The sequence below is a fragment of the Calidris pugnax genome, unplaced genomic scaffold, assembly GCF_001431845.1.
Source record: "Calidris pugnax isolate Ruff unplaced genomic scaffold, ASM143184v1 scaffold143, whole genome shotgun sequence".
In the NCBI taxonomy this organism is placed as follows: Eukaryota; Metazoa; Chordata; class Aves; order Charadriiformes; family Scolopacidae; genus Calidris; species Calidris pugnax.
Genome location: NW_015090861.1, coordinates 159,165 through 183,954, shown reverse-complemented (window position 1 = coordinate 183,954; position 24,790 = coordinate 159,165). Strand labels below are relative to the sequence as shown.

Sequence of the window (24,790 nt, the reverse complement as noted above, 5' to 3'; positions counted from 1 at the left end):
GCATCCAGCACATTCACTAGTAAAAAAAGCAGATATAGAGACCACGAGAGCTTTAGTGGCCTATTTCGAAATAAATCAAATCACAGAAGCAGTGTTTTCTTTTACAAATTATAGGAGGCCAAGACACAAGCATCCAGCACATTTACTGGTAAAAAGAAGCAGATACAGAGACCATGAGAGTTTTAGTGGCCTATTTCAAAATAAATCAAATCACACAAGGAGCAAATATAAACAAATCTGTAAGTCTGCACAGATGGAACAAGAAAAAGCAGCAGAGTTGGAGGGTTCATTTTTCTGGAGAATTAACTAGGATTTCTGGTTGTCTTGAGATGATCATAGAATGGTTAGAGCTGGAACAGACCTCAAAGATCATCGAGTTCCAACCCCCCTGCCCTGGGCAGGGACACCTCCCACCAGACCAGGTTGCTCCAAGCCCCCTCCAACCTGGCCTTGAACCCCTCCAGGGATGGGGCAGCCACAGCTTCTCTGGGCAACCTGGGCCAGGCTCTCACCACCCTCACAGTGAAGAATTTCCTCCTGAGATCTCGGATTTCTGGTTGTCTTGAGATGATCATAGAGAGGTTAGAGCTGGAACAGACCTTAAAGATCATCAAGTTCCAACCCCCCTGCCCTGGGCAGGGACACCTCCCACCAGACCAGGTTGCTCCAAGCCCCCTCCAACCTGCCCTTGAACCCCTCCAGGGATGGGGCAGCCACCGCTTCTCGGGGCAACCTGGGCCAGGCTCTCACCACCCTCACAGTGAAGAATTTCCTCCTGAGATCTCATCTCAATCTCCGCTCTTTCAGTTAAAAACTGTTACCCCTCATCCTATGGCCACACAACCGCTGAACAACCTCAACTCTCTCAGCCTGTTCTCACAGGGGCAGTACTCAAGCCCTCAGAGCATCTTCATAAGTAGCAAACCAGGCTCATGGAGGCAGTTTGAAGTAGTTACTTCATAAGTAGTTACTATTAACTGCAATGACAGACAAAACCAGTGAAGCAGTATAAATTTGCAGTGAGAAGTTTTAGAGTCTCATGCACATTAGCTACTTACAAGTATTTGAATCTTGAATTCTTTTCTAAACAGAATTTTTCATCAGGATTACAATCATGATTTAAACAAAAATAAATCAGGCGTCTCCACTTCTTTTATAAACAGAATTTTGCATCAGCATTACAATCATGATTTAAATGAAAATAAATTAAATTATTTTTTCCCTGGGGGGCATAGCCTGTACCACAGTTCTGTGTTCTCCCGAACACAAAAGCAATGGTAGAAGGTGCCAAGTGACGTGGTGACAGGGCCTGAAAGATTTCTTCGCAGGGCATCCAAACAGAAGCAATGACATTATTTCTACACTCATCTCTCCAGATACTTCAGTTGTGAAATAAAGCAGTCACACCACAAAATGAATTAACAGCCATGTTCTCATTGAGATATTAAGCAAAAAGCCAGAGTGTTTGTGCTGGTAAAAAACCCCATGAAACATTCCTCCAGTACTTATTGCCCAAACAGGACAGTCGTGCTCAGGGGGTTGTTTAAAAGCACAATGTAAACTGTTCTGCAGCAACCTATTTCACTGCGTAGAATATTGTGATGCAAATCAAAGTGTCTTTTCCTCCAGACCCAACCAGATATTCAGCTAAAAAGCTGTCTTACCCACAATGTTTTGTTACAGGCTGTTACTTTCAGATGTGTTTTAGATTGTGTGAAACACCCAGTACTCATCGTTAAAATTCAATATATCTAAAATTAAATAAGTAGAAGCAGATTGAATAATGACAATACATAAACTATCAATAATAAAAACAGACAAATAATCATCCTGGCCAAGCCTGACAAATCTTACAAGATAAACACTGTAAAATGGATTTGGCTTCATCTCAGCATTCAGTAATACAGTTTTACTACTGCAGTTACAAGCCCTGTCACAAACAAATGAGTTTATTTTTGCATTTAATATACATGACTCAAAAGACTGCAACAGGATGAGATAGATGATACTTTTATTTTCTGTACTCCTTCCAAAAATTGTATTTCCTCTTACCTTGAATCTATTAGTGAACAGCTCCAGTTTTGGAAATAACTCTCTGTTGGTATACAGACTCTGAAGAGCTTTCAAACACTTCAACCTCACTTCACCTTGCTAAATAAAACACACTACAATTAGCTGATAGAATACCCTCATCAAATACACATGAATATTAAACATTATCATATTGTAATTTGTTTAACGTACATTTAAAATGTTATGCAAATGAGTTATGAAGCCAATTTGCAATTCAGCTAAAAGCCAAAAACCACATGCAGCTGCCTACAAAGTACATTTTCTCCATGTTTGCATATATAAAGAATTTCATGTGCCATCACTTAAATGTCTGTTACTATTTCCCTTTCAAATAACTCCACAAAAAGACAAAGAAGGTAGCAAATAAACACAAAATAAAGAGGTAGATCCCAAGTGGCCGGTAAGGACAGTGTGGCTCTTTATCTTTAGGAGAGAGAGGACCAGTAACCTCTGCCCGATACCTGGTGTTTCCCACCGATGCACAAGTGCTCCAAATAACTGAGCACCTCGGCCACCTCCTCTTCTCCCCGGGGACAGAAGGAACACACAATAGATTAATTGCCCTGAAATGTTCTCAGCCCATCTCTCATCACAGAGCAGGCACGGGGTGCGGGATGCAAAAGGTCTGAGAGACTTCCCCCAGCGGGTCTCTCCATCGAAGAAACCCCACCACATTGAAGCCACAGCCTGAGGAGCCCTCAGGAAGAAGAGCACCTTGTGTCCATCTGTCCAAGCTGCTCTGGTGGCAGCAGCTCGTTCCCAGCTGCTCTTTAGATGGCATGCAGCTGCCTACAAAGTACAGTTTCTCCATGTTTGCATATATAAAGAATTTCATGTGCCATCACTTAAATGTCTGTTACTATTTCCCTTTCAAATAACTCCACAAAAAGACAAAGAAGGTAGCAAATAAATACAAAATAAAGAGGTAGATCCCAAGTGGCAGGTAAGGACAGTGTGGCTCCTTAGGAGAGAGAGGACCAGTAACCTCTGCCCGATACCTGGTGTTTCCCACCGATGCACAAGTGCTCCAAATAACTGAGCACCTCGGCCACCTCCTCTTCTCCCCGGGGACAGAAGGAACACACAATGGATTAATTGCCCTGAAATGTTCTCAGCCCATCTCTCATCACAGAGCAGGCACGGGGTGCGGGATGCAAAAGGTCTGAGAGACTTCCCCCAGCGGGTCTCTCCATCGAAGAAACCCCACCACATCAAAGCCACAGCCTGAGGAGCCCTCAGGAAGAAGAGCACCTTGTGTCCATCTGTCCAAGCTGCTCTGGTGGTAGCAGCTCGTCCCCAGCTGCTCTTTAGATGGGGATTGCTTTGACCTGGTGAGCTGTGGGCTGGAAATGTGGGTGGGACGAGACAGTGCCCATGGATCAAGGTTTGTCACCTGCAGGAACACTGATGACCAAGAGAAGGGCTGGAGCCCCTGGGCACGTGCATGTCATCTGCCCGGCTGCAAACGTACCACTCAGCTCAACTGCACAAACCATGGATTCTTGGTGAAAAATATTTGTAGATAGCAAAAAGGTTATAAGCACAAATCTGCTCAAATATGACCTGTAGGGTTCACTGCAGAGAAAGCGAGTACACTACCAAGGCAAAGGCCTTAAGCTGCTCAACAACTACCACAAGTTATTGAACTTTACAAATAAAACTCCAGACCCAGAGGGCTTCCTTTCTGAGCCTTTCTATTAAGGCTGTATTTAAAAAAACGCCGAAGCTAAAAACCGAAAGAACATTCAGAGACTGAGATAAAAAGAGAAGTCTCTTTCCGCCATCCCACCTATTTCAAAAACTGAAATAGAAGACAAAAGAAGGACAGAAGTCGAAAGGAGGATTTTCAGAAGAACTTTTCCTTGGAAAACTATTGTTCCTGAGAAATCATCTCTTTATATCTGCGAGGAGCCTCTGAGCACTCACACTCCCTTCTAGGGGTCTTTTTGACTACCACTGCAGAGAAAGTCAGTGAGACGAAAGTTACGTTTAAAGGATCTATCGTAAGATCTTTCAAGAGCACAGAAAAGAACTTTCTTGATGAAAAATTTTATATGGATGTGATCGACTGCTAAGCAAGCACAGATAAATGCCGCTTGTCATTCTTCTTTTACTGGTACCTACGTTGCAATGCCACAAATGGTGTTTGTGGTGTGGCGCTCAGAAAGGCCAGGATCCCTGGAGCCATCACTAAGCATTAGAAGAGGACTAAGAGCATCAGAAGCCTCTTAAGGCCTAAGCTTATTTGGCCACAGAGGATCAGCATCAGTTTTGGCAAGCAATGAACGCTACGGGGCAACAGCGAGGGAGCAGGTTTAGTTACAGCTCCACTGAGGATTGTCCCACTTGTGAGCAGACAGCCTGTTATTCAGCCAGTGCTGTAGTCCCCAAATGCAAAACTCTAAACTGGTTTGGTACAGGAAAAAAATTCATATATGGTATGGATTCCTGTGGAGTCCAAAGCCCTCGTGGACTTCACTGAACACCATGGATCAATGGTCCCAGAGTTAAGTTCAGGCCTGATACTGAGGGTCTCTGTAGGCAGAGGCAGTTCCTGGAAACAACTGCCTTTCTTGGCAGACAAATGATACGAGGAGGCTTTCTCTGACAGCAAAAAGGTCTGGTTTTTAACCTGTTGGTCAAGGATGGAATTCATCTCTTTGGAGAGGGAAGAACCGCTGCATGTCATCTTGCTAATCCTATTAAGAAGGTTTTAAAATAGAGTCAGCAGAGATTAGTGAAAGGAACTCATGGGGAAGCATAAAGAGCAATGACCTGGACAGGAACCTAAGAAAGGCAGAAGCGAAGGTGTACAGGGATGCTCAACAGGATGGAGGAGCAGAAATGTCCCTCAGACCATCAACACACCAGACACGAGATGTTTCTGGAGTAACCATGAGAATCATCCAAGTGATGTGAGCTTTTAACACCCCAAAAAGCTTTTTTGGGGAAAGAAATACAGCAGAAATTTCCTATCTAGCAAGGAAGTAATTAGGTGGGAATGCTAAAGTTGAGGTAATTCAATGAAACTTATGGCAGGGTAAAAGCAGCAAACAGTGACGCAAAGCAAGGATGGGAAGAGACTTATTTAACTAAAAGATGAATTAATGACTTAATTAGGAGGTGAAGCACAAGAGGAATACAAAAACCAGAAGGAAGATAAAATATAAAAAGCCGCAGTGTGGAGTGGACACAAGAAAACTTTCTGTAAATATATTTGGAGCACAAGAAAGGAAAGTTACTTTGCTCTGAAGGAAGAGAAAAAAAAAAAGGAACTGTCACTTTTTACAGGCACAGTGGGTAGGAAAAGAAATAATAAATTAAAACATGGCAGGGTAAAAGCAGCAAACAGTGACGCAGAGCAAGGATGGGAAGAGACTTACTTAATTAAGAGATGAATTAGTGACTTAATTAGGAGGTGAAGCACAAGAGGAATACTGGCAGGGTAAAAGCAGCAAACAGTGACGCAAAGCAAGGATGGGAAGAGACTTATTTAACTAAAAGATGAATTAAACTTATGGCAGGGTAAAAGCAGCAAACAGTGACGCAGAGCAAGGATGGGAAGAGACTTACTTAATTAAGAGATGAATTAGTGACTTAATTAGGAGGTGAAGCACAAGAGGAATACAAAAACCAGAAGGAAGATAAAATATAAAAGGCTGCAGTATGAAGTGGACACAAGAAAACTTTCTGTAAATATATTTGGAGCACAAGAAAGGAAATTTACTTTGCTTTGAAAGAAGAGAAAAAAAAAGGAATTGTCACTTTTTATGGGCACAGTGGGTAGGAAAAGAAATAATAAAATGACAACACAGACTATTTAGCTTCTGCAAAGAAGAAGTTTTTAGTGGCAAACACGGTTAAGCACTCAAACTGCTACAGAAAGCTGTAGAAAACCCAACACGAGGTTTTTTTAGAAAATACGACTGTCTGTGAGAAACACTGTGAATATACAGTGAATTCTGCCTTAAGCAGGAAAGGAATAAGCAAAAAATATTTCCCAGACTAGATTTGAGCCAGATTTTCTGCAAATCTGAGCTGAAGTTGATATTGAGTATGAGCCAACCTAAGGCAGCAGATGTTTGCCACCAAACAAGACCTTTAATTCTGTTAAAGTAAATGAGCATCACTTTCCAGCTATTTTTGTGTAGTCATATCTATACTTCACAGAAAGAAAATGTATCTGAAAGGAAAGCCTTGCCGTTTTCTAAGTAAATAACAGACAAATATTTGCATTATCTTAAAGTAAATGAGCATCACTTTCCAGCTATTTTTGTGTAGTCATATCTATACTTCACAGAAAGAAAATGTATCTGAAAGGAAAGCCTTGCCATATAACAGACAAAATATTTGCATTATTAGCACTCTAAGACCTTCCACTCTCCTGAGTTTCATATTCTAGAAAAATATTCTTCCCTGTGGTTTTGTCCAATTTATAACTGTGACACTTCGATTATTGCAGAATCCTGAATTCATCCAGCCATTGGTTCTATGCATGCCTCTTCCTCCAGTCCTGTTATTCCCGTAATTCCCCTTCTCTCAAAGTGTTTTTAGATAATCATTCATCTATTTTTATTATTTTTGTTAAATAAAATAAATTTTCATGAATATGAGAAATGCTTTGCACTAATACTTAATTGTTAATGCTTTCTTTTATTTACAATTTGAAATTAGAACCTAAATCAAAGCCATTAAATGTTTGTCAACACTGTTAAATGACACACATTTATAATATTTCCCCTCTTATTGTTGACATAATCCTCCAGGCACTTCTCAGTTTTGAGCACAAAATTGGTAGTGCTGCTAACAAAGCAAAAAGCAAGACATACACCTTTCATGGCAGCAGTGTGGGGTAGTCTACATTGGTCTGGGAGAGCCATGACTTACTCAAAATCCTCTTTAATATGTCAGACCTGTGAAAAAGGATCCATCCTGATGGAAACACACCATTTACATACTTTTTACATGCTAATCACAGGGCTTGAACCATAAAGTTAAACATTCAGAAGTTTGGAAAAACTACGATGTCAGTTTCCATATAATCTTAATAAAAACAAGTTCTGTTTTTTCATCCTTTTAAGTTAGGATGCTGTCATGGTGAAGTATTCAAATACCATCTGTTCCAGAAGACCCTGGGTTCCTTCCTTTCGCAGAAACAGACAATAAGTAAAGTAGAGGGTTGCAGAGAAGGAAAAGGCATTTTCTTACATGTTAGGAACTGGTTTAAGAATGATGATTGTCTATGTATCTGGAGATACAATTATGGTTCCAAAAGAGCTCCATGCATCAATGAGGCAGGTGAAAATTAAGTCTGGACAGTCTGATTTAACACTTTTTTTAAAAGATGTTTTTATATGCAATTATATTACAGTTTTACATATTTTTAATTTATGCTCCCAGATCCATGGGACTGAAAATGATGCTTAAAAGGAGAGAAAAGCAGTACTAGAAACCCATTTTGAAATGAGAAAGTAATCTTCAGAAAAAACAAAAAAGCATTCATCTGAAATTCAGGAAAGAGGCAGGATTAACATACAAAATATACAGATTTTCCAAATTGGAGACCTAAATTCCTGTATCCTACCTCTGACAGACTACACTGGAGCTACTACAAAGAGGTGTAAGAACTGTGTCTTCCCTGCAGTTTAATGTGTTTGTCTTCTCAGGTACAATAAGAAACTGCTCATGAACGTCTCGCGCTGCTGCCTCCTCTCTTTTTTGTAGTAGCAAACTTCTGGAGAAGTTAATCTTTTTGGGGTGACTTTTGTTCATATGAAATACCCTATGGCTATTGCCTCTGCTTTCATTTTTGCAGTATTTTAAGTACTGATCATAGCAAAAATTACCTCCTAGCAAAGCAAAGCAAAATAAAGAAATTTGGGTACTGGCTGGCAAGTTTTTCAAGTAGTGCCAACGAAAACCATGCTGTTGTCAAGGGATCTTGTATTTCTGGAGGGTTTACATTTTTAATTGGCTCTTATTCCATCTTTTTTCAAGACATTCTTCCTGTTGCATTTTCTTCCTCCTTTCTGTACCTCCCCAAATGTCTCTCTCACACCATTCTCTCCCTTTTTATCCTTTGACACATGGCTCACCTGCCTCTCTCCTTCTGTTCTACTTAACTCTATACATTAAACGTACACTACATCAGTAAAAAATACCATATATCATGTATATCAGGATATGAAAGAGATTAGCTAGTGATTTGAAGACAGAATCCCAAGGCACTTCTGAGGCTGGCAACGAAAAATATTACAAAGCAAGGAGCAGGAGAGCAGCCTGATAGAATTCTTCTGCTTCTGGTCCAGACGGAAACCCTTTTTTTTTTTTTTTGACCGTAACACTGTAATTTAAAATCTGTCTGATAAGAAAGAACATATTAATTTTAAAAAAGCTGAGTGAGGAGTTTGTCTGGGTTGATGGTAGGATAAAGGAGAGAGTGTGAGGAAATTTAATAATCCTATTAAAAATCTTTCATATGTTTAGAAAAAAAAATGGATAGCACAAAACATTTCAGTTTTTTAAAAACGGAAACCTTTTTTTTTTTTTTTGACCGTAACACTGTAATTTAAAATCTGTCTGATAAGAAAGAACATATTAATTTTAAAAAAGCTGAGGTAAAAATGTATGTTAAGACTGCAGGCAGATGATTAAACCCTGGCCTGATGTTAAGCTGAAGAGGAGGTGAAGAATTTGCTGGATGTGACAGATAAGAGTGCACGAGGCTGACACGGGTCCCGGACAGTGCCGTGAGGAACGGCTGGGTCTCACAGAGGGTTAAAGGGAATTATGTGAGAAATGGCTGGAGCTCACAGATACCAGAAGGGGACTGAGAGCTGGAAAGTGGAACGCTGCTAGATCCTGCTCTCCCACTGGAAGTGCTGCTTTGTGGAAATGTTCTGCTAGGATCAGAATGTGCTCCAAAAAACTCCACTGCAATTATTCAAGGAATTCACAAGGTCTCCACCACACCTAAAGTCCTAATCCTCCAACCTCAGTTGACCTTCCCACTGATTTGGTAACTTGAAGCAATGATCTCCACCTCCTGAAGCACACCAATGCCAAAAATAAGGTACCCACATGGAGCAGCAGCTCTGCCCCTCAAAGCACCGTGATGGCCAAGTTTCCATGTCCAAGCTTTAATGATAGGAAGTGTAGTGTCTCCAGAGCTAACAGAGGGCATGGTAGACTGCAGCAGTAAGGAGGAGCTTTCTCCTAAGCAAGTTTTATGAGAATGAGATGTAATGTAAAAGTTTAGGGAAAAGCTGTAAAGTGAAATTGGGGAAAGTCTGTAAAGTAAGAGTTTGAGAACTACAGATTTAGAAAGGAAAACCACCACATATCTAAAGCATAGAGGATACTTTTCACAAATAAATTGTTTATCTGGATCAAGGTAAGATGCAGATCCTTTTCAGCTCTAGCTAAAGCAGAAGAACCAGGAGCAGCAGCTAACGTCCCTCCTTAGCAAAAGCTAACATCTCTCTAACTGATCTTGTTCAGGCTTCTGCAAAAGAGTGACCGAGTCATATCCTCAATGTTAATACACTGTCCAAAGTTATTTAAGAAATCCTCTTTTTAAACAATCAGCTGCTAACCAGTAGTTACGCAAGCCAATTGAATGAACTTGCAAACCTTTACTTTTTTTCCAGCAGTGCTCCTAGAAAAAAAATAATGTTCTGCATCAGGATGTTGGAATTTAATGAACGTGTCAACAGTACAGGAAGGTCTCATCTGTTCTCCTTGCATAATGGTAGCAAAAGAGTTTAGAGCAAAACAAGTGTTCTAAGGGTTTTTGGTGAGAGCGAGAGGATGGAGAGTCCCAGTTGCTGCCTGGTGTACAAAAACCCCACAGAGTCACAAGTGCAAAGTCTTGTTCTCTTAGCATTAGGAATGGGCTTGACCTTCCTGCAGGAACCGAGTGGTACTTAGGCCTGGTCCCACCCAGCAGAGGCACGTTGAGGATACCATCAGTAGGAAGAACTGTGGTAAGGTAGGAGAGAACCTCTGGATATGAACCTCTTGCTTCTACCTGGTGTTTCCGCAATTTTTTGAAGAGAAAGCTAAAGAGAACCTTGAAGAGATTCTTCAAGAGAAAATGAACTGATGGGAATTCCACTGGTTGTGGAACCAGTGATGTCTGTTGGAGATCCAAAGATGATCTCTTTCCTCTATTGGGCAATGTAAATGGAAGAAACATCTGGAAATCTCTTTTCCATCCTGCTTCAGACACAAAGGTTCTCAGGGGTCATCTGAGGTGACTTCTCTTGTAATCAGGAGAAAAGCACTACAGAAACACTTCTATTAAGATATTCTAATGGATACTGAAAACACAAAAAGCACATGAAGCAAGCGCACAATTAGAGACTACTGAATCCTAATTTAAGCGAACACCTTGAAATAACCTGGTTTAAAAATAAGTAACAGGCAAGAAAAAAGAATAATCTCTACAAATCAAAGACGATATCCTAAACGTGTCTTGGGTAGTATAACACCAGCCACCTGCAGTACACTCCACCACGTACAGGAATACACAATACTTACCCTGTCGTGTAGTGTCCAACCAACGTATTTTAAATAACTATCATTCAGGAAGGCATCACTGTACATTTTCATCCAGACACCAATTTCTTCAATACAGACAGCTCTAATCTCAGCAATAGCATCGCTAACAAGGAAAAAAAGGAAAGAAAAAATATTAACCAGATTACAGACACACACCAGTCACCTCTCATTCCCATTGCCCATGTTTTGCTTTTCTTTTGATTAACTTCACTATGTAGGGTCCATCACTGTCCTCACTGCTGTCTCACTGATTTTCTGTTTCTTTACGTCCTTGAACTCACTGATCTATCTAATAATTTCAGTATTTCTACATTCCGATATGATATTTTTATTATCTCAAAAAACTCTTCACCCTAGTTTGCTTCTCAGTCTATTACTCCCTCTTTCACCTTCCTCTTTTCAAAGAAAATTAAACTGGGTGAAAAAAAAAACAAACAGGCTGGAAGGCTATGTCCAAAGAGTGGTGGTGAATGGAGTTAAATCCAATTGGTGGCCAGTCCCAAGTGGTGTTCCCCAGGGCTCAGGATTGGGGCTGCTTCTCTTTAATGTCTTTATCAACAACCTGGATGAGGGGATTGAGTGCACCCGCATAAATTTGCAGAAGACACCGAATTGGGTGGAAGTGTTGATCTGCTGGAGGGTAGAAAGGCTCTACAGAGGGACCTGGACAGGCTGGATGGATGGGCCAAGGCCAATGAGATGAGGTTCAACAAGGGCAAGTGCCGGGTCCTGCATTTGGGTCACAACAACCCCCTGCAGTGCTACAGGCTGGGGGAAGTGTGGCTGGAGCTGCCTGGAAGAAAAGGACCTGGGGGTGTTGGTCAACTGTCGGCTGAACATGAGCCAGCAGTGTGCCCAGGTGGCCAAGAAGACCAATAGCATCCTGGCCTGTGTCAGGAATAGCGTGGCCAGCAGGACAAGGGAAATATGTATCAGGAATAGTGTGGCCAGCAGGACGAGGGAAATAATCATCCCCCTGTACTGGGCACTGGTGAGGTCCCACCTTGAGGGCTGCGTCCAGTTTTGGGCCCCTCACCACAGGAAAGACATTGAGGAGCTGGAGCATGACCAGAGAAGGGTAGCAAAGCTGGTGAGGGGTCTGGAGAACAAGTCCTGTGAGGAGAGGCTGAGGGAGCTGGAGTTGTTCAGCCTGGAGAAAAGGAGGCTGAACAGGAGAGCGAGAAGTGCTAGAGTCATAGAATCATCTAGGTTGGAAGGGACCTTCAAGATCATCTAGTCCAACCATCAACCTAACTCTGACAAAAAAAACATCACTAAACCATGTCCCCCAGCACAATGTCTTTTGAACATCTCCAGGGATGGTGCCTCAACCCCTTCCCTGGGCAGCCCATTCCAATGCTTGATAACCCCTTCAGTGTAAAAATTTTTCCTAATATCCAATCTGAACCTTCCCTGGTGCAACTTGAGGCTGTTTCCTCTAGTCCTGTTGCCTGTGACCTGGGAGAAGAGACCTGGAGGTATTTAAAAGACATGTAGATGTGGCACTGAGGGAGATGGATTAGTGGTGGACTGGTAACCTAGTGCTAAGTTAATGGTTGGACTCAATGATCTTAAAGGACTTCTCCAACCCAAATTATTCTATAATTCTATGATTATGAATCCAAGCTACAAAACTTCTCTAGACAATCATTTCTGAAACATTGTCACTGACACTTGCTGAGCAAGCTTGACACTCTCAAGCCAGAGGGTGTAGAACAATTGCAAGGTGGAAAAAGTTACTTGGTTTAACCAAAGGAGCCTGCCTGAGGGGCAAAATGGAATTTGGTACATAAGCAGGTCTTGCTTCATGCACCCCATGAAGCTCCTGTAACAAAACTCAGGAGAATGTTTACATTTCAACATTGGTTTTTTTTCCAGTCTTCTTGCTTTTTTTCTACATTCTAATTGTGGCAAGTGATGGAAGAGGCAAAGACATCTCTCAGGCAGACTTATCAGCTGCTTATTGAGGAGGGGCAGCAGGAAACTGCCTGGAGAGATCATCTAAAGAGATCAGGGATGGAAATGATTTCAATCTGATTGGCACTTTCCTGCCTGCCTGACATAGAGCACGGCATATTTACTAATAATGAACGACGGCTAAACAACGGGAAAAGGGATTGGGGCCATCTGGCCCTTTAGTAATTTCATCTCCAAGACATCTGTTACTATGAGAAATCGCTTGTGCCACTCCAGCTGGCACTGCTTCACAGTTCAGAACTTCAGCTGTAATAAGTGAAGAACATAAAGAGCCACCGTAGAGAAGAAGGGAATGTCTGGTGCTTTGCAAACACTGGCCTTGCTTATAATTGAGACTCTTGTTCCGTATTTTTATAAAAAAAATCTTTTTAGAAATGTAATAAACATCAATTTAATTCTAAACCAGCAACAACAGAACCCCCAAATGAAATCTAATTTATGAAAAAAAAAATAATCAAAATTCCAAGCTTCAAACAAGAGAATAATTGCAAAATAAGAGAAATGGTATCTTTCCTAAAGTCTTTAATTTTACAAAATAGAAATAAAATGCACTCCTATCTTATGCTCAAGATACTTACTGCATAAGTTCATACACACAAAAGAATGTAACAAAATCATGACTACACCATACCATAACTGCCTATGGACTTCCAGCTTCCAAACTGGTTCACCTCAATAGGGGCCACTCTACTGCGTATGATCTTCCAGGGACCAAGGTGAAAACCACAGTTCCCACATGAACAGGGCAATCAATTGTGCTCTCGTACATGCCTAGACCTGAAATTCCTACAGTCAACTCTGGTTTTCCCATTCAGTTTCTAATTATAAGGAGAAAACTGTACTTATGTAACAGCATAAAACATGCATTTAAAACTAATATATGAGCGTGAGGGGGAAATTTGTAGGAATGCCATCAAACTACTATCATTTTCTCTCTTTGCCTACATGAAGCACCAATTCTATCGACTTCCAAACAGAACCATTAAACCTGGTCTGTCAAACTCGCTGAAGACTCTGCGGCACCAAAACCAAGGTAATTGTCAATGTCCACAATGTAGCCAAGCTGCATTACAAGCAGAGTAAGGCATTAAATAAGCTGTTCCAACAAGGGATTTCTCAAACAGGTTTTAGACACCACAAAGATGAATGTATTAAAATACTACATTCAAGAACTTGCACCATAAAAACTGCATTCATTATGGGGAATGCAGCCACAACGAAGACAAATTTTAATTAAAACTATGAATGTATTCTCATACACATAGGTCTAATTGTATATTACTTCACACTAAACTAGATTACCAAATTCTCTTTTATGGAATAACTTTTTAACTATTTTTAAGACGAAATATAGGTAGAAGGAATCAGAATGCAAGACTTAAAAACCAATCTAAAAGACTGATGAGTATGAATCAAGTTAAAAAAGGGGAGCCATGAAGACATTTCCACTCGGGGATGACAGTCTGAGTCTTCACTTCCAAATAGGTTATTTCACCACCTTATAAATTTACTAACTGTGAAGCATTTTGGAAGGATTTAACAGCAATCCCCAAAAGAACCCAAGTGTCAACAGCTATTTAATCATGCGGCACAGCCAGCCAAAAATCAGGAAAATTTATCTTTTCTGTAAGAATGCATCCAAGCTTCCCTAGGCAGACAGTGAAAAACTGATTCTTGATTCAAAAGCTTCTCAGGGATCCCAAGGCACTGTGGACAAACACTCACTCCAAGCTGCTATTTACAGTTTAAAAAAAAAAAAGTTAAAAAAAAGCGCTGTTCAATTAATTACAAGATTCAGTATAAAAATAATTAAACATCTTCAGTGTAATTGAAAATGGGAAAGAATCATGCAGAAAGCACGTGAGATTAGCAAACAGAATCAAGTTGCTGGACAGGCAGGAGAATTTGTGAGACACCAATTTCCCACTTCACCACCATCATCCAGATAACTGTGTTACCAGTAAGAATCATTTGTCTTTTTGCAGGAATCCCCATCACAGATTCCATGCCCGTATGAAATACTTTTGGAATGCAGGAATCCCCATCACAGATTCCATGCCCATATGAAATACTTTTGGAATAATTCATGCATTTAATTCATGCACCATTCTATGATTCTATTATTCATTATAATAATTATAAATCAGTGATGCAAGATTGTATTACTTGCCAAATGCTGCTACAAAGAAATAGAATCTAGTCCAGCACAGAAGCAGAACTAGTGATGGATCTACAAATATTAGACATAAAATATTGCACCATTCTATGATTCTATTATTCATTATCATAATTATAAATCAGTGATGTAAGATGGTATTACTTGCCAAATGCTGCTAGAAAGGAACAGAATCTAGTCCAGCACAGAAGCAGAACTAGTGATGGATCTACAAATATTAGACATAAAATATATGTAACCTTCTTTTCAACACGAACTGCAAAGTAACGTCTATGCAGTGGATGGGAAACAGCAAACTGTTTGCAGCAAAATTCACTATCTATATTCCTGCTCTTAGTAAAGAGGCTCCCCATGATGAAACTTCATAAAGAGATTCGACAAAAGGGGATCAGGTAAGAAATTCACCGGTTCCTTTTCAAATGTTGGGTTGAGAAGGCAGGTCCGTACAACTCAGGACAAATCACAGCAAACGGTGTCAGGAAATAGGCTTTACTAATTGATTGTTTTAGAGAAACAATCATCAAAAGTGCAGCTTTAGCATGTATTTCATGCTAAATTACACTCAAGTATTTCAGCTAAGGCTCAAAGTATTTAGGACCCTGAGTGTACACTGGATAACCAGGATATGCCAGGTGGAGACTGGTATGCTCCTCAGAGTCTTGCCGAAGTGGTTACCAGTTGCAACTCCTGAGTTCTCTCAGTGTGTTTGATCACAAACTCATTTAGATTACCCAAGACCAAAACTGAAAGTAATTTAAGCTGATCTGCACTGAAATGGATGCTTAAATCCTTAAGCATTTGAGGGAAAACACCAAAGCAAAAGATGGAGTTGACGAGCAGAGCAGTAACTGCTTCAGAACTTCTTGGAAGCTCCTAAAGGATGCCTGACTACACTCCCATTGCACGTTTGCTTGCCCGATGTAACCATTGGAGGTGTTGCTTCTAAGACAGAACTACACCTAACCTTCAGAGGAACATGGTGTTATTCAACATGCAAAAGACAGAACTACACCTAACCTTCAGAGGAACGTGGTGTTATTCAACATGCAAACTGGATATGAACAGGGAAAAAAAAAAAAAGTTGTTTCAGTCAATGGGTTGGGATCAGAGTTGGTCTATGAGAAAACTTTCTAGCAAAGACAGAAATGAGGGTCACTCACCTGCCTCTGGCATTCTTTGGGATGGAATCTCAAATTCCCAATTAAGGGATATGAAATGGTGCAGCTCTACAATTAATGTACCTTTGCCAATCAGATCAAACCAGCCCAGTCCCTTGGGCTGCTCGACAGTTTCTAAGCATTTTGAAGATGTAGTTACAAAGTCTTTTCTGCTTCTTTCTGTGACTCTCTTATCTCTGGAGCTAAATTAGGATGCCATAAGGGAAAAAGGGTAAGAAAAACAAGTGTGCAGGGCCCACTTCCACAAATTCTGGTGAATGCTCCCTGTGTATCCCACTCCTGGGAGGGGTTGGTAACCAGCACTCCTGTTTCTAAGTAATCCTATGCAAAGTGCTACTTAAATAGCTATTTCAATAATGTGTTACTAAGCTGATTATCCCAACATTCTTGCCAGATGAAGGAATTGTATTCTTTGAAGGCATGACTTGAATTCCAAGATGTAGCTCCACATATCTCTAAAACCAGTGCTTCCCCAAGACCTACATCACACTAACACCTTTGCTTATATCAAGTATGATACAGGACTTTGTAGGAAAGGGAGTGTGTGTTTTTAAACTTAGTATTAAAGTCAAACCACGATCTGTGGTTAAAGTACCACGATCTAACTTTTTGCCTTTCTTTTTTCTTATGCCTCTAAGGGACAAAGGGTTTAGTTCACTTCTATCTGCTTTTTCAACATAAGTAAGAATATAATGCATTTTCTTGTCACCTAAGATGTACGTTTCACCTCCTTAGGATAATATATTTAGGGGGAGGGAAGAGGATTTTTCTACAGTTTTATGTGCTGACTGGTTTTTGTGCCTCTCAGTCTCCCACCTGCTTCATTACCAGACTTCCATCTAATATTCCCTTCTCCCTGATTTTCATGCAACACTCTTGCTTCCTAGATTGGAACTCAGATGCAACTTGCCACTGTCATTCTATTTACCCAGCAGGAGGGAAACGAGCACCTTGGAAGGAGACAGAAGCATCTTCTCTGTAAAGATGCCATCTACATTTGGCAAGTTTAACCTTAATTAGCAGTACTGCCAAAATAATGCATGAGGCTCATTGCATTGCATAAATTCACAAAAACATCGTGTCCATCAGCCTGAGGATCCCCATTCAGGTCTGCCAGAAGTTAAAAATGTAATAGATGTTCTGCTGGATATTCACATCCAGAGGAATGGCTCTTTGAGCATTCAAAACAAAAAAGATATTACGAAGCAGGACTCAAGTAAGAATTCTCTGAATCTTACCCTCTGAAAGGGAAATGTGTCTGGACACACATTAATAAATCAAACGCAGGGAAGTAGCAAAACTGAAATTTTGACATTTCAGATAACTGTTGAGAATGATGAGCTTGAATACTTGCGATGAATACGTGTTACACCTGAGAAGCTATGTGGCAATAATCTCAGAATCAAAGTCATCTCTGATATGCAGATACAACTGAAATGAAGAAACAGGACTCTCCTTCCCCTCCTTGCTTTTGTTTTTTTTTTTAAACATACGCACACTCTGCAAGCGATTTTCAGCTTAACTTCAGACAAAAACCCCATTACTTTAAGATCCCTGCCCTACCAGTACATAGTATCTTATTCCTACATACCACAAACCAAAGGTGTTAGACTCATACAGACACAAAACTGGTTATTTTGAGATTAGGACCTCTGACCATCACCATATCATCAGCCCCTACACATGCCTTGTACAAGCAATTTTTGAGTATTTCGAAGGCCTCTCTGGACAATCCATTCCAGAGTTTGATTACCCTCATGGCCCTGGATTCCTGTTTACCAGTCATCATCTCTGCTGGTTTTATTCTCACCAACATGAGCTCAGCAACTTGACTCTAAATGAATTTGCTCTTACGTCTCCCCTTTGATGCTAAATCTCAGTTTTAGAGAAGAGAAAATAAATAATCAACAGACAACCAAAGCGACACAAAAATAGTCAAAAAAAAGTGATTCAGGAAAGAGATATGGAAATACACAATGAGGTAGGTACATCTTCTGTGTCTTTATTAAGCATATCTCCATTTTTTGACCATATCTGCTGTTAACACAAGACTAACATTACACCTAGAAAATTGCTCAGCTATTTCTATAAATCTTTTTCTTTCTTTTAATGTGAGCAGTGAGCACTGAAATCTTCCAATAAATTATAAAGTAATCTACAGAAAGAAGATGTAACCTCACTGCAGCACTAGCTTACCAGTAGGAAGACAGCTACATTCCAAATGGAACAGTTCAGAGGGGCTTTTTGTTCAGATCAAGGACTTGCTGTTTAAGTTACAAAGGTCACTGAGCATGAATCACTGTGGCAGAGGCTGAATCATATTATGGAAAGGGATTTCTTCTCTGGGAATAATTAAAATAACATTCTTTTTAAATCATTACCACTTGCACATGGCCTAAGGACCGTAAAATGATGTCATGTTGATAAATCATTTGAACTATTTGAGAGAAGGAACGCTTCAGAAATATTATGGAAGCAGGTAATCATTTGAAATGAGTTGGAGATCATGAAATGGAGAGTTGGGCAGGGAGGAACCTGACAAAATTCAACCAGAGCAAGTGTAGGGTGCTGCTCCTGGGGAGGAATAACCCCCTGAACCAGTACAGGTTGGGGGCTGACCTGCTGGTGAGCACCTCTGAGGAAAAAGACCTGGGAGTTGCGGTGGGCAACAGGACGACCATGAACCAACAATGTGCCCTTGTGGTCCTGGTGAGGCACCATCTGGAGCACTGGGTCCAGTTCTGGGCTCCCCAGTTCCAGAAGGACAGGGAACTGCTGGAGAGGGGACAGCAGAGGGCTACAGAGATGATGAGGGGCCTGGAACATCTCTCTGATGAGGAAAGGTTGAGGGACTTGGGTCTTTTTTAGTCTGGAGAAGAGAAGGCTGAGGGGGGATCTGATCAACACCTATAAATACTGAAAGGGTGGGTGTCAGGAGGATGGGGCCAGTCTTTTTTCAGTGGTGCCCAGAGACAGGACAAGAGGAAATGGGCACAAACTTGAATAGAAGAAGTTCCATCTCTGCATGAGGAGGAACTTCTTCACTTTGAGGGTGGCAGAGCCCTGGCAGAGGCTGCCCAGAGAGGTGGTGGAGTCTCCTTCTCTGGAGACATTCAAACCCACCTGGACACATTCCTGTGGAACCTGCTCTGGGTGGACCTGCTCTGGCAGGGGGCTGGACTAGATGATCTCCAGAGGTCCCTTCCAAACCCATATCATGTTGTGATTCTGTAAATTGAAATCCTTTCCTTTCCCTGCCTCCAGCCCTGGTTTTCCCTTTAATTAGCTGGTTTTAATGCTAACATTTTTTTCCCCTCTATGTTCCTGCACAGATATAACTGCAGAAATTGGAATCTATGTTCTCTGTTGTCTACAGATGACTCATACTCAGGTATATGTACTAACAGAATCTCTCGGGAGCAGATGATCTCCAGAGGTCCCTTCCAAACCCATATCATTTTGTGATTCTGTAAATTGAAATCCTTTCCTTTCCCTGCCTCCAGCCCTGGTTTTCTCTTTAATTAGCTGGTTTTAATGCAAACATTTTTTCCCCTCTATGTTCCTGCACAGATATAACTGCAGAAATTGGAATCTATGTTCTCTGTTGTCTGAACCTCTTATGTTCCAACTTGTGCCCGTTGCCCCTCGTCCTCTCACTGGGAACCACTGAAAAGAGTCTGGCTCCCTCCTCCTTCAACCCTCCCTTGAGATACTTGTAGGCGTTGATAAGGTCTCCCCTCAGCCTTCTCTTCTCCAGACTAAAGAGTCCCAGCTCTCTCAGTCTCTCCTCATAAGGGAGAATGCAGTTAGGGAGGCCGTCTACAGATGACTCATACTCAGGTATATGTAGTAACAGACTCTCTCGGGAGCTCCACAGCAGTTAGGGAGGCCAGAGAGATGACAGCATCCTCACTGCTCAGAGCACACCGCAAGTCAACTGATTTCAACAAATTCTTCAGGGCTCTAACAGTCTCAGCCTGGGCATCTTTTTTTTTCAGGGCACGGATAAGCAGTGTTTATTTAATTTGGCCTCTTCCTTGTTACAGCAATATTAGCAAAATCGGGCTGTTACTAATGGTGGCCAGAGGCATGAAAAGAAACTTGGGTTACAAAAGGAGTATTTAAAAAGAGCATTTTTCCAATCCTACACAAGAACATGAGCTGCTAGGAAAACACTTTTAAGCGACTTCTTGTTTGATACAATACACTAAATTCTGAAGGGTCAAAAATGGAAAAACTCTTTGCATTTAACTTTAACTTTCTTTAACTTTATTACCTACCCATCATAAAAGCTGCTTTCATAGCAAAATAGTGTGAGTGCTACACTGAGCTAATCCTCATGTACCTCATGTAAACCCATCCTGCTCTTGCCAAGTAGCTCAAGGCTTCCTGACCCATTCCCCTGCCTCTCAGACCTCTCAGTTCACCATCCCTCCTTTACCACTTCCTCCGGAGGGAAGAAACAAACAGAGAGCAAATTACATCGTCCCACAGGTGTGTGGGACAGAAGAAGGATACAAGGTCTGAAGAAAGAGAGAAGTGTGACATATGCGTGCAGCAAAAGAGTTGGAAGTAATCACTATACTTAGATCCCTTGTCTTTTTAAGAGACCCTGTTTTGCTGCTACCTCTGATCTCCTTGGAGAGATGCTCCCAGCACTGCTGTAAACTTCCTTCCAAGTATCATGCTTGGGTACAGAAGGTACATGCTCCAACTCCACTGCACACTTTTCTCCATAATTACAATAATCCCACTGGCCATCCGACCTGTGGGTTCCTCCTCACCTTCTAACCCTCTTCTCATAAACCCTTTCTTGTTTTCTGCCATTTGTCTAAATGATTTCATAAATGGTAAAGTTTTAAACCAGAATTTCGATCTGAAAGGTTAATGGCATAATTCAGTATCCTGGAATTTTCTCTTTCGACTTCAGTAAGTCAATTAACATTTAAAGAGCTGGTTTCACCAAGATGCTGCAGATGCTCTGAGGTATCTTGTGATACAAAACAACCCTAAATCTATTTTAAAAGACTACTGCTCTCTGATAAACCATATTCCAAAATAGCATGCACCAGTCCAAAACTACTGTTTTGTGCAATTCTGAAGTAAACAGGAGTGCACGTATGTGCGCATTCACACGCACACATGAATATATATATAACCTGCTGTGGTTTTGTATTCACAAGACATAGCATATTAACTAATAAAAAACTCTTTTGTGATGTGCTAAACACCACAATAATTTTTTTTAATGTTCTTGCTACAAACATCCAAAACAATTAAAAAAACAATAAACCTCTTGCTACAAACATCCAAAACAATTAAAAAGCAATAAAAAAACCCGTGTTAACTGGAATTAAGGCTTTTGATTGCCATTATGTAATTTAAGGAGGAAAAAGCCAAAATTAAAGTTGAAGTTGTGGCTAAAGCATATATGGTGGGAAGATCAGAAATTTACTGTTTACACTTAAGACATACTAAAGGAAATGCAGAGCATAAAACACCACAATAATTTTTTTTAATGTTCTTGCTACAAACATCCAAAACAATTAAAAAAACAATAAACCAACCCGTGTTAACTGGAATTAAGGCTTTTGATTGCCATTATGTAATTTAAGGAGGAAAAAGCCAAAATTAAAGTTGAAGTTGTGGCTAAAGCATATATGGTGGGAAGATCAGAAATTTACTGTTTACACTTAAGACATATTAAAGGAAATGCAGAGCATAGGTACCCAACAACCAAAACTGCCCTCTTATGATACACAGTGATCTTTTGGTTACTCTTAAGATGCGTCACGTTTGTGCTCCCAGCTCGGATGACTTTTCTTTTTAAAAGACAAAGATTCAAATTCCACGTCTCCCACAACTCCTTTAAAACTATTTTACTGAATTAAAATAAAGTTGTATGGACAGCTCTACTGTGTAATTAGCAGGGGTTACACTTTGATTTTCTTCCATAACTTCAGTGGTTTTGATACTGCTTTTGTGGCACCTAGAATATTACATCAGAAGCAAAATCGACACAGAAACTGCCCTTGACCTTATTTATGAATATACTTTGTTAGCAAAGCCTACTGTAGCATGCATTTTCTTACCGGTATCTATGAACAAATATACCCTTAAAAATAGAGTTCATCATATTTTCAATTTCATCTTGGTTTTCTTGTAGCTGCAAAAAAACAAAACAGAAATAAATAAAAGATCACTGCTTATTATAACTGGATATTCTACAATTCCTTATTGGGAAACATCAGAAGACCATGGAAGAGCACTTAAAGGTATTAGTAGATTCACCATCTTCTAGTTTTCCAGCACATGCCTATACTGTGTGCACATATATGCATATATGCAATGCCTTAATGGAAGAAAGTTAACATTCTCTACAAACATCAATTAATTTAGTTTCAAATGACTCCTTTGAAGCAGTCATCGCCATTTTACTGCTATTAAAATTCAGACAAGTCAAGCCTGTGTGTTCAGTAAGAGCAGCAGCCAGTGCTGTAGCCATAGTTAAATGTAGTAGATAGAACTGAGAGTGAACAGCAGCTGCAGAAACGGGGCTGGGCACAGATCAGGAATCCCCTCTGAAAAATTCAAAGTCATGAAGGAAAGTACTTAAAGATGTTCTCAGTCTTAAGCATGAGTGTAAGCTGCTTTATCTTCAGCACCCATGATAACTGAGTTTCTGAAGCAGGAAGGTCTCCAGAATCACCAAACCCAAGTGAAAAAAAGTATTATGAGCGTGTTTTTATAAACAGGACTGGTTTTTTTTAAAAAAAAACTTAATATTTCCTGTATAATATGAGCATGTTTTGTACTATGGAAAGCATTCATTGTGTCAATGAAGCGCCAACAAATCCTAAAGGAACACCTTGGAATCAATTAAAGTATTCTAACGCTGTCATCTATTGTACTAAACTAAATAAGTATGACTTAATCACACCAAGATGCAGCTTTGTTAAACAAGATGACGCCAATTTTATACAATCAGCTTTTGGAGCAGAACTGCTACTACACTCAAAGGCATCATTCCTCCATCAAGGTGTTTCTTAATATCAAAGCAGAATACAGCAACGTGTGTGAATGTAAATTTTCCCACATTTTCAGAATGAGAACCACAACAGAGCCTTTGCTAGTACAGAGTGCACATATGCATAAAACCATAAAACCTGTATGATTATGGACATACATGCATAACAGATAAAACATCTTAAAGCCAGAGGCAGAATTATGATCAGCTGTTTTGACTTCCTGCATAGCATGAGCTCATAAACACTTTCACCTCGGGGTTTATATTTTTCAAACCATGTTTATAAGCATTCTACAGTATCTTCCAGGTAAGATCTAAAGCAGCTTGCAAAACGCAGTAAATGAATTCTGTCAGTTTCCTAAAATGTAAGGAGGTGCTGTCTCCATTTTGCATATGGGGAAACGGAGATGTTGAGAGTTCTTGAGTCAAACACCTGCCAAAGAAATTAATTTCATAGTGAAAGGGATTGTGTACAAAGAGAAAAGTTGGGTGCATGCCAGCTGTGTATCCCCAAGGAAGGAGGTGCTGTCTCCATTTTGCATATGGGGAAACGGAGATGTTGAGAGTTCTTGAGTCAAACACCTGCCAAAGAAATTAATTTCATAGTGAAAGGGATTATGTACAAAGAGAAAAGTTGGGTGCACGCCAGCTGTGTGTATCCCCAAGAGCTGGTACACAAAACAAGTGTATTTAGACACAGCTTCTGGGAGAAGAGCTGTTTTCAGCATCAGCTCAACCCAAATATGCACAGACTAAATGCCCATTCAAGAACATAGAACTCAAAAGAGAGCTTGAATTTCTCATTCCTTCTCAGTCAGTTGACTTCCCAGGCTACAGGCAGGCAAACAGCTACAGAAACATGGGCCTAGAGACAACCCAGCACAGACTGTGCAGCAGAATGAGGATGGGAATGAACCAAGAAGCCTCAGGAGGCCTTCCGAAAAACTAAGGAGGCCCTGAAAGGGAAAGGGGAAGCTCCCACAGAACTTTGGGTATGAATCGTTAATATAAAGACACATCAGAGAGGTCAGAAAGACTGAACTTTATGAGCCGTGAGAAGGTTAAGATACTGAAGGAAAGTGTACTTGGACATTTCTTTGTCTGAGAAGTTGAGCAGCACCATACAAGACTAAGTGGCGTAGACGAGGGGACAGCATGGATGGATTCCTCCCTCTTCTGCTGCTCTTTCTACAGGGAATTTACAGCTGGCTATAAACATGGTTAAGTTATCAGCTGTACAACTGATATGGGGATCCACATGCTGGGGCAGAGCTGGTGTAGAAGGAGAATCAGAGATTCAGTAGGTCCATTTGAGACCTCTCTTTTATGTGCTAACATTTAAAAGATACGATTCTCAAATGTATCTTAGTTTCAGTAATGAATTAACAATTTTCTCCAAAACTGTAATTACTTTTTACACTTTTGGCTTTTCTAGAGCACGTACTTGAATTTCAGTGCTTAACTTCAGGCATCTTGAGAGAACATTTGTGTCTTGGGATTCCTGCTCTTACCAACACAAAAATGATTTAACACACCCCTCCTTAAACCTAAGTAAAAATAAGGAAAACATTCTCTTCTTGACTCTGCAAATATTTTGAGAAACTCAAAGAGCCATGTGTGACAAAGACAAAATTTGAATCACCGGTGGCAGGAACTAAAACGCAACTTCCTCCATTTTGTGGCAGATTGTTACCTAAATCACCGGGTTTAGTCGAAAACCTCATTCAACAAGAACAGACCTTCATGCACTGCTCTCACATTAGGTATGGAGAAGATGACAGGAGAATGGAACACTTC

General features: G+C 40.5%; 1 protein-coding gene across 1 annotated transcript in view; it reads right to left on the bottom strand.

Moving 5' to 3' along the window:
- STAG1 (stromal antigen 1) overlaps positions 1–24,790 on the bottom strand; it is a 165,949-nt gene that overhangs the window by 63,949 nt on the left and 77,210 nt on the right. The window contains exons 8-10 of the mRNA XM_014944245.1: positions 22,059–22,132; positions 10,615–10,738; positions 2,053–2,151 (exon numbers count right to left, since the gene is read on the bottom strand). Coding sequence (XP_014799731.1) covers positions 2,053–2,151; positions 10,615–10,738; positions 22,059–22,132 — 297 coding nt within the window. The remainder of the gene's footprint in view (positions 1–2,052; positions 2,152–10,614; positions 10,739–22,058; positions 22,133–24,790) is intronic.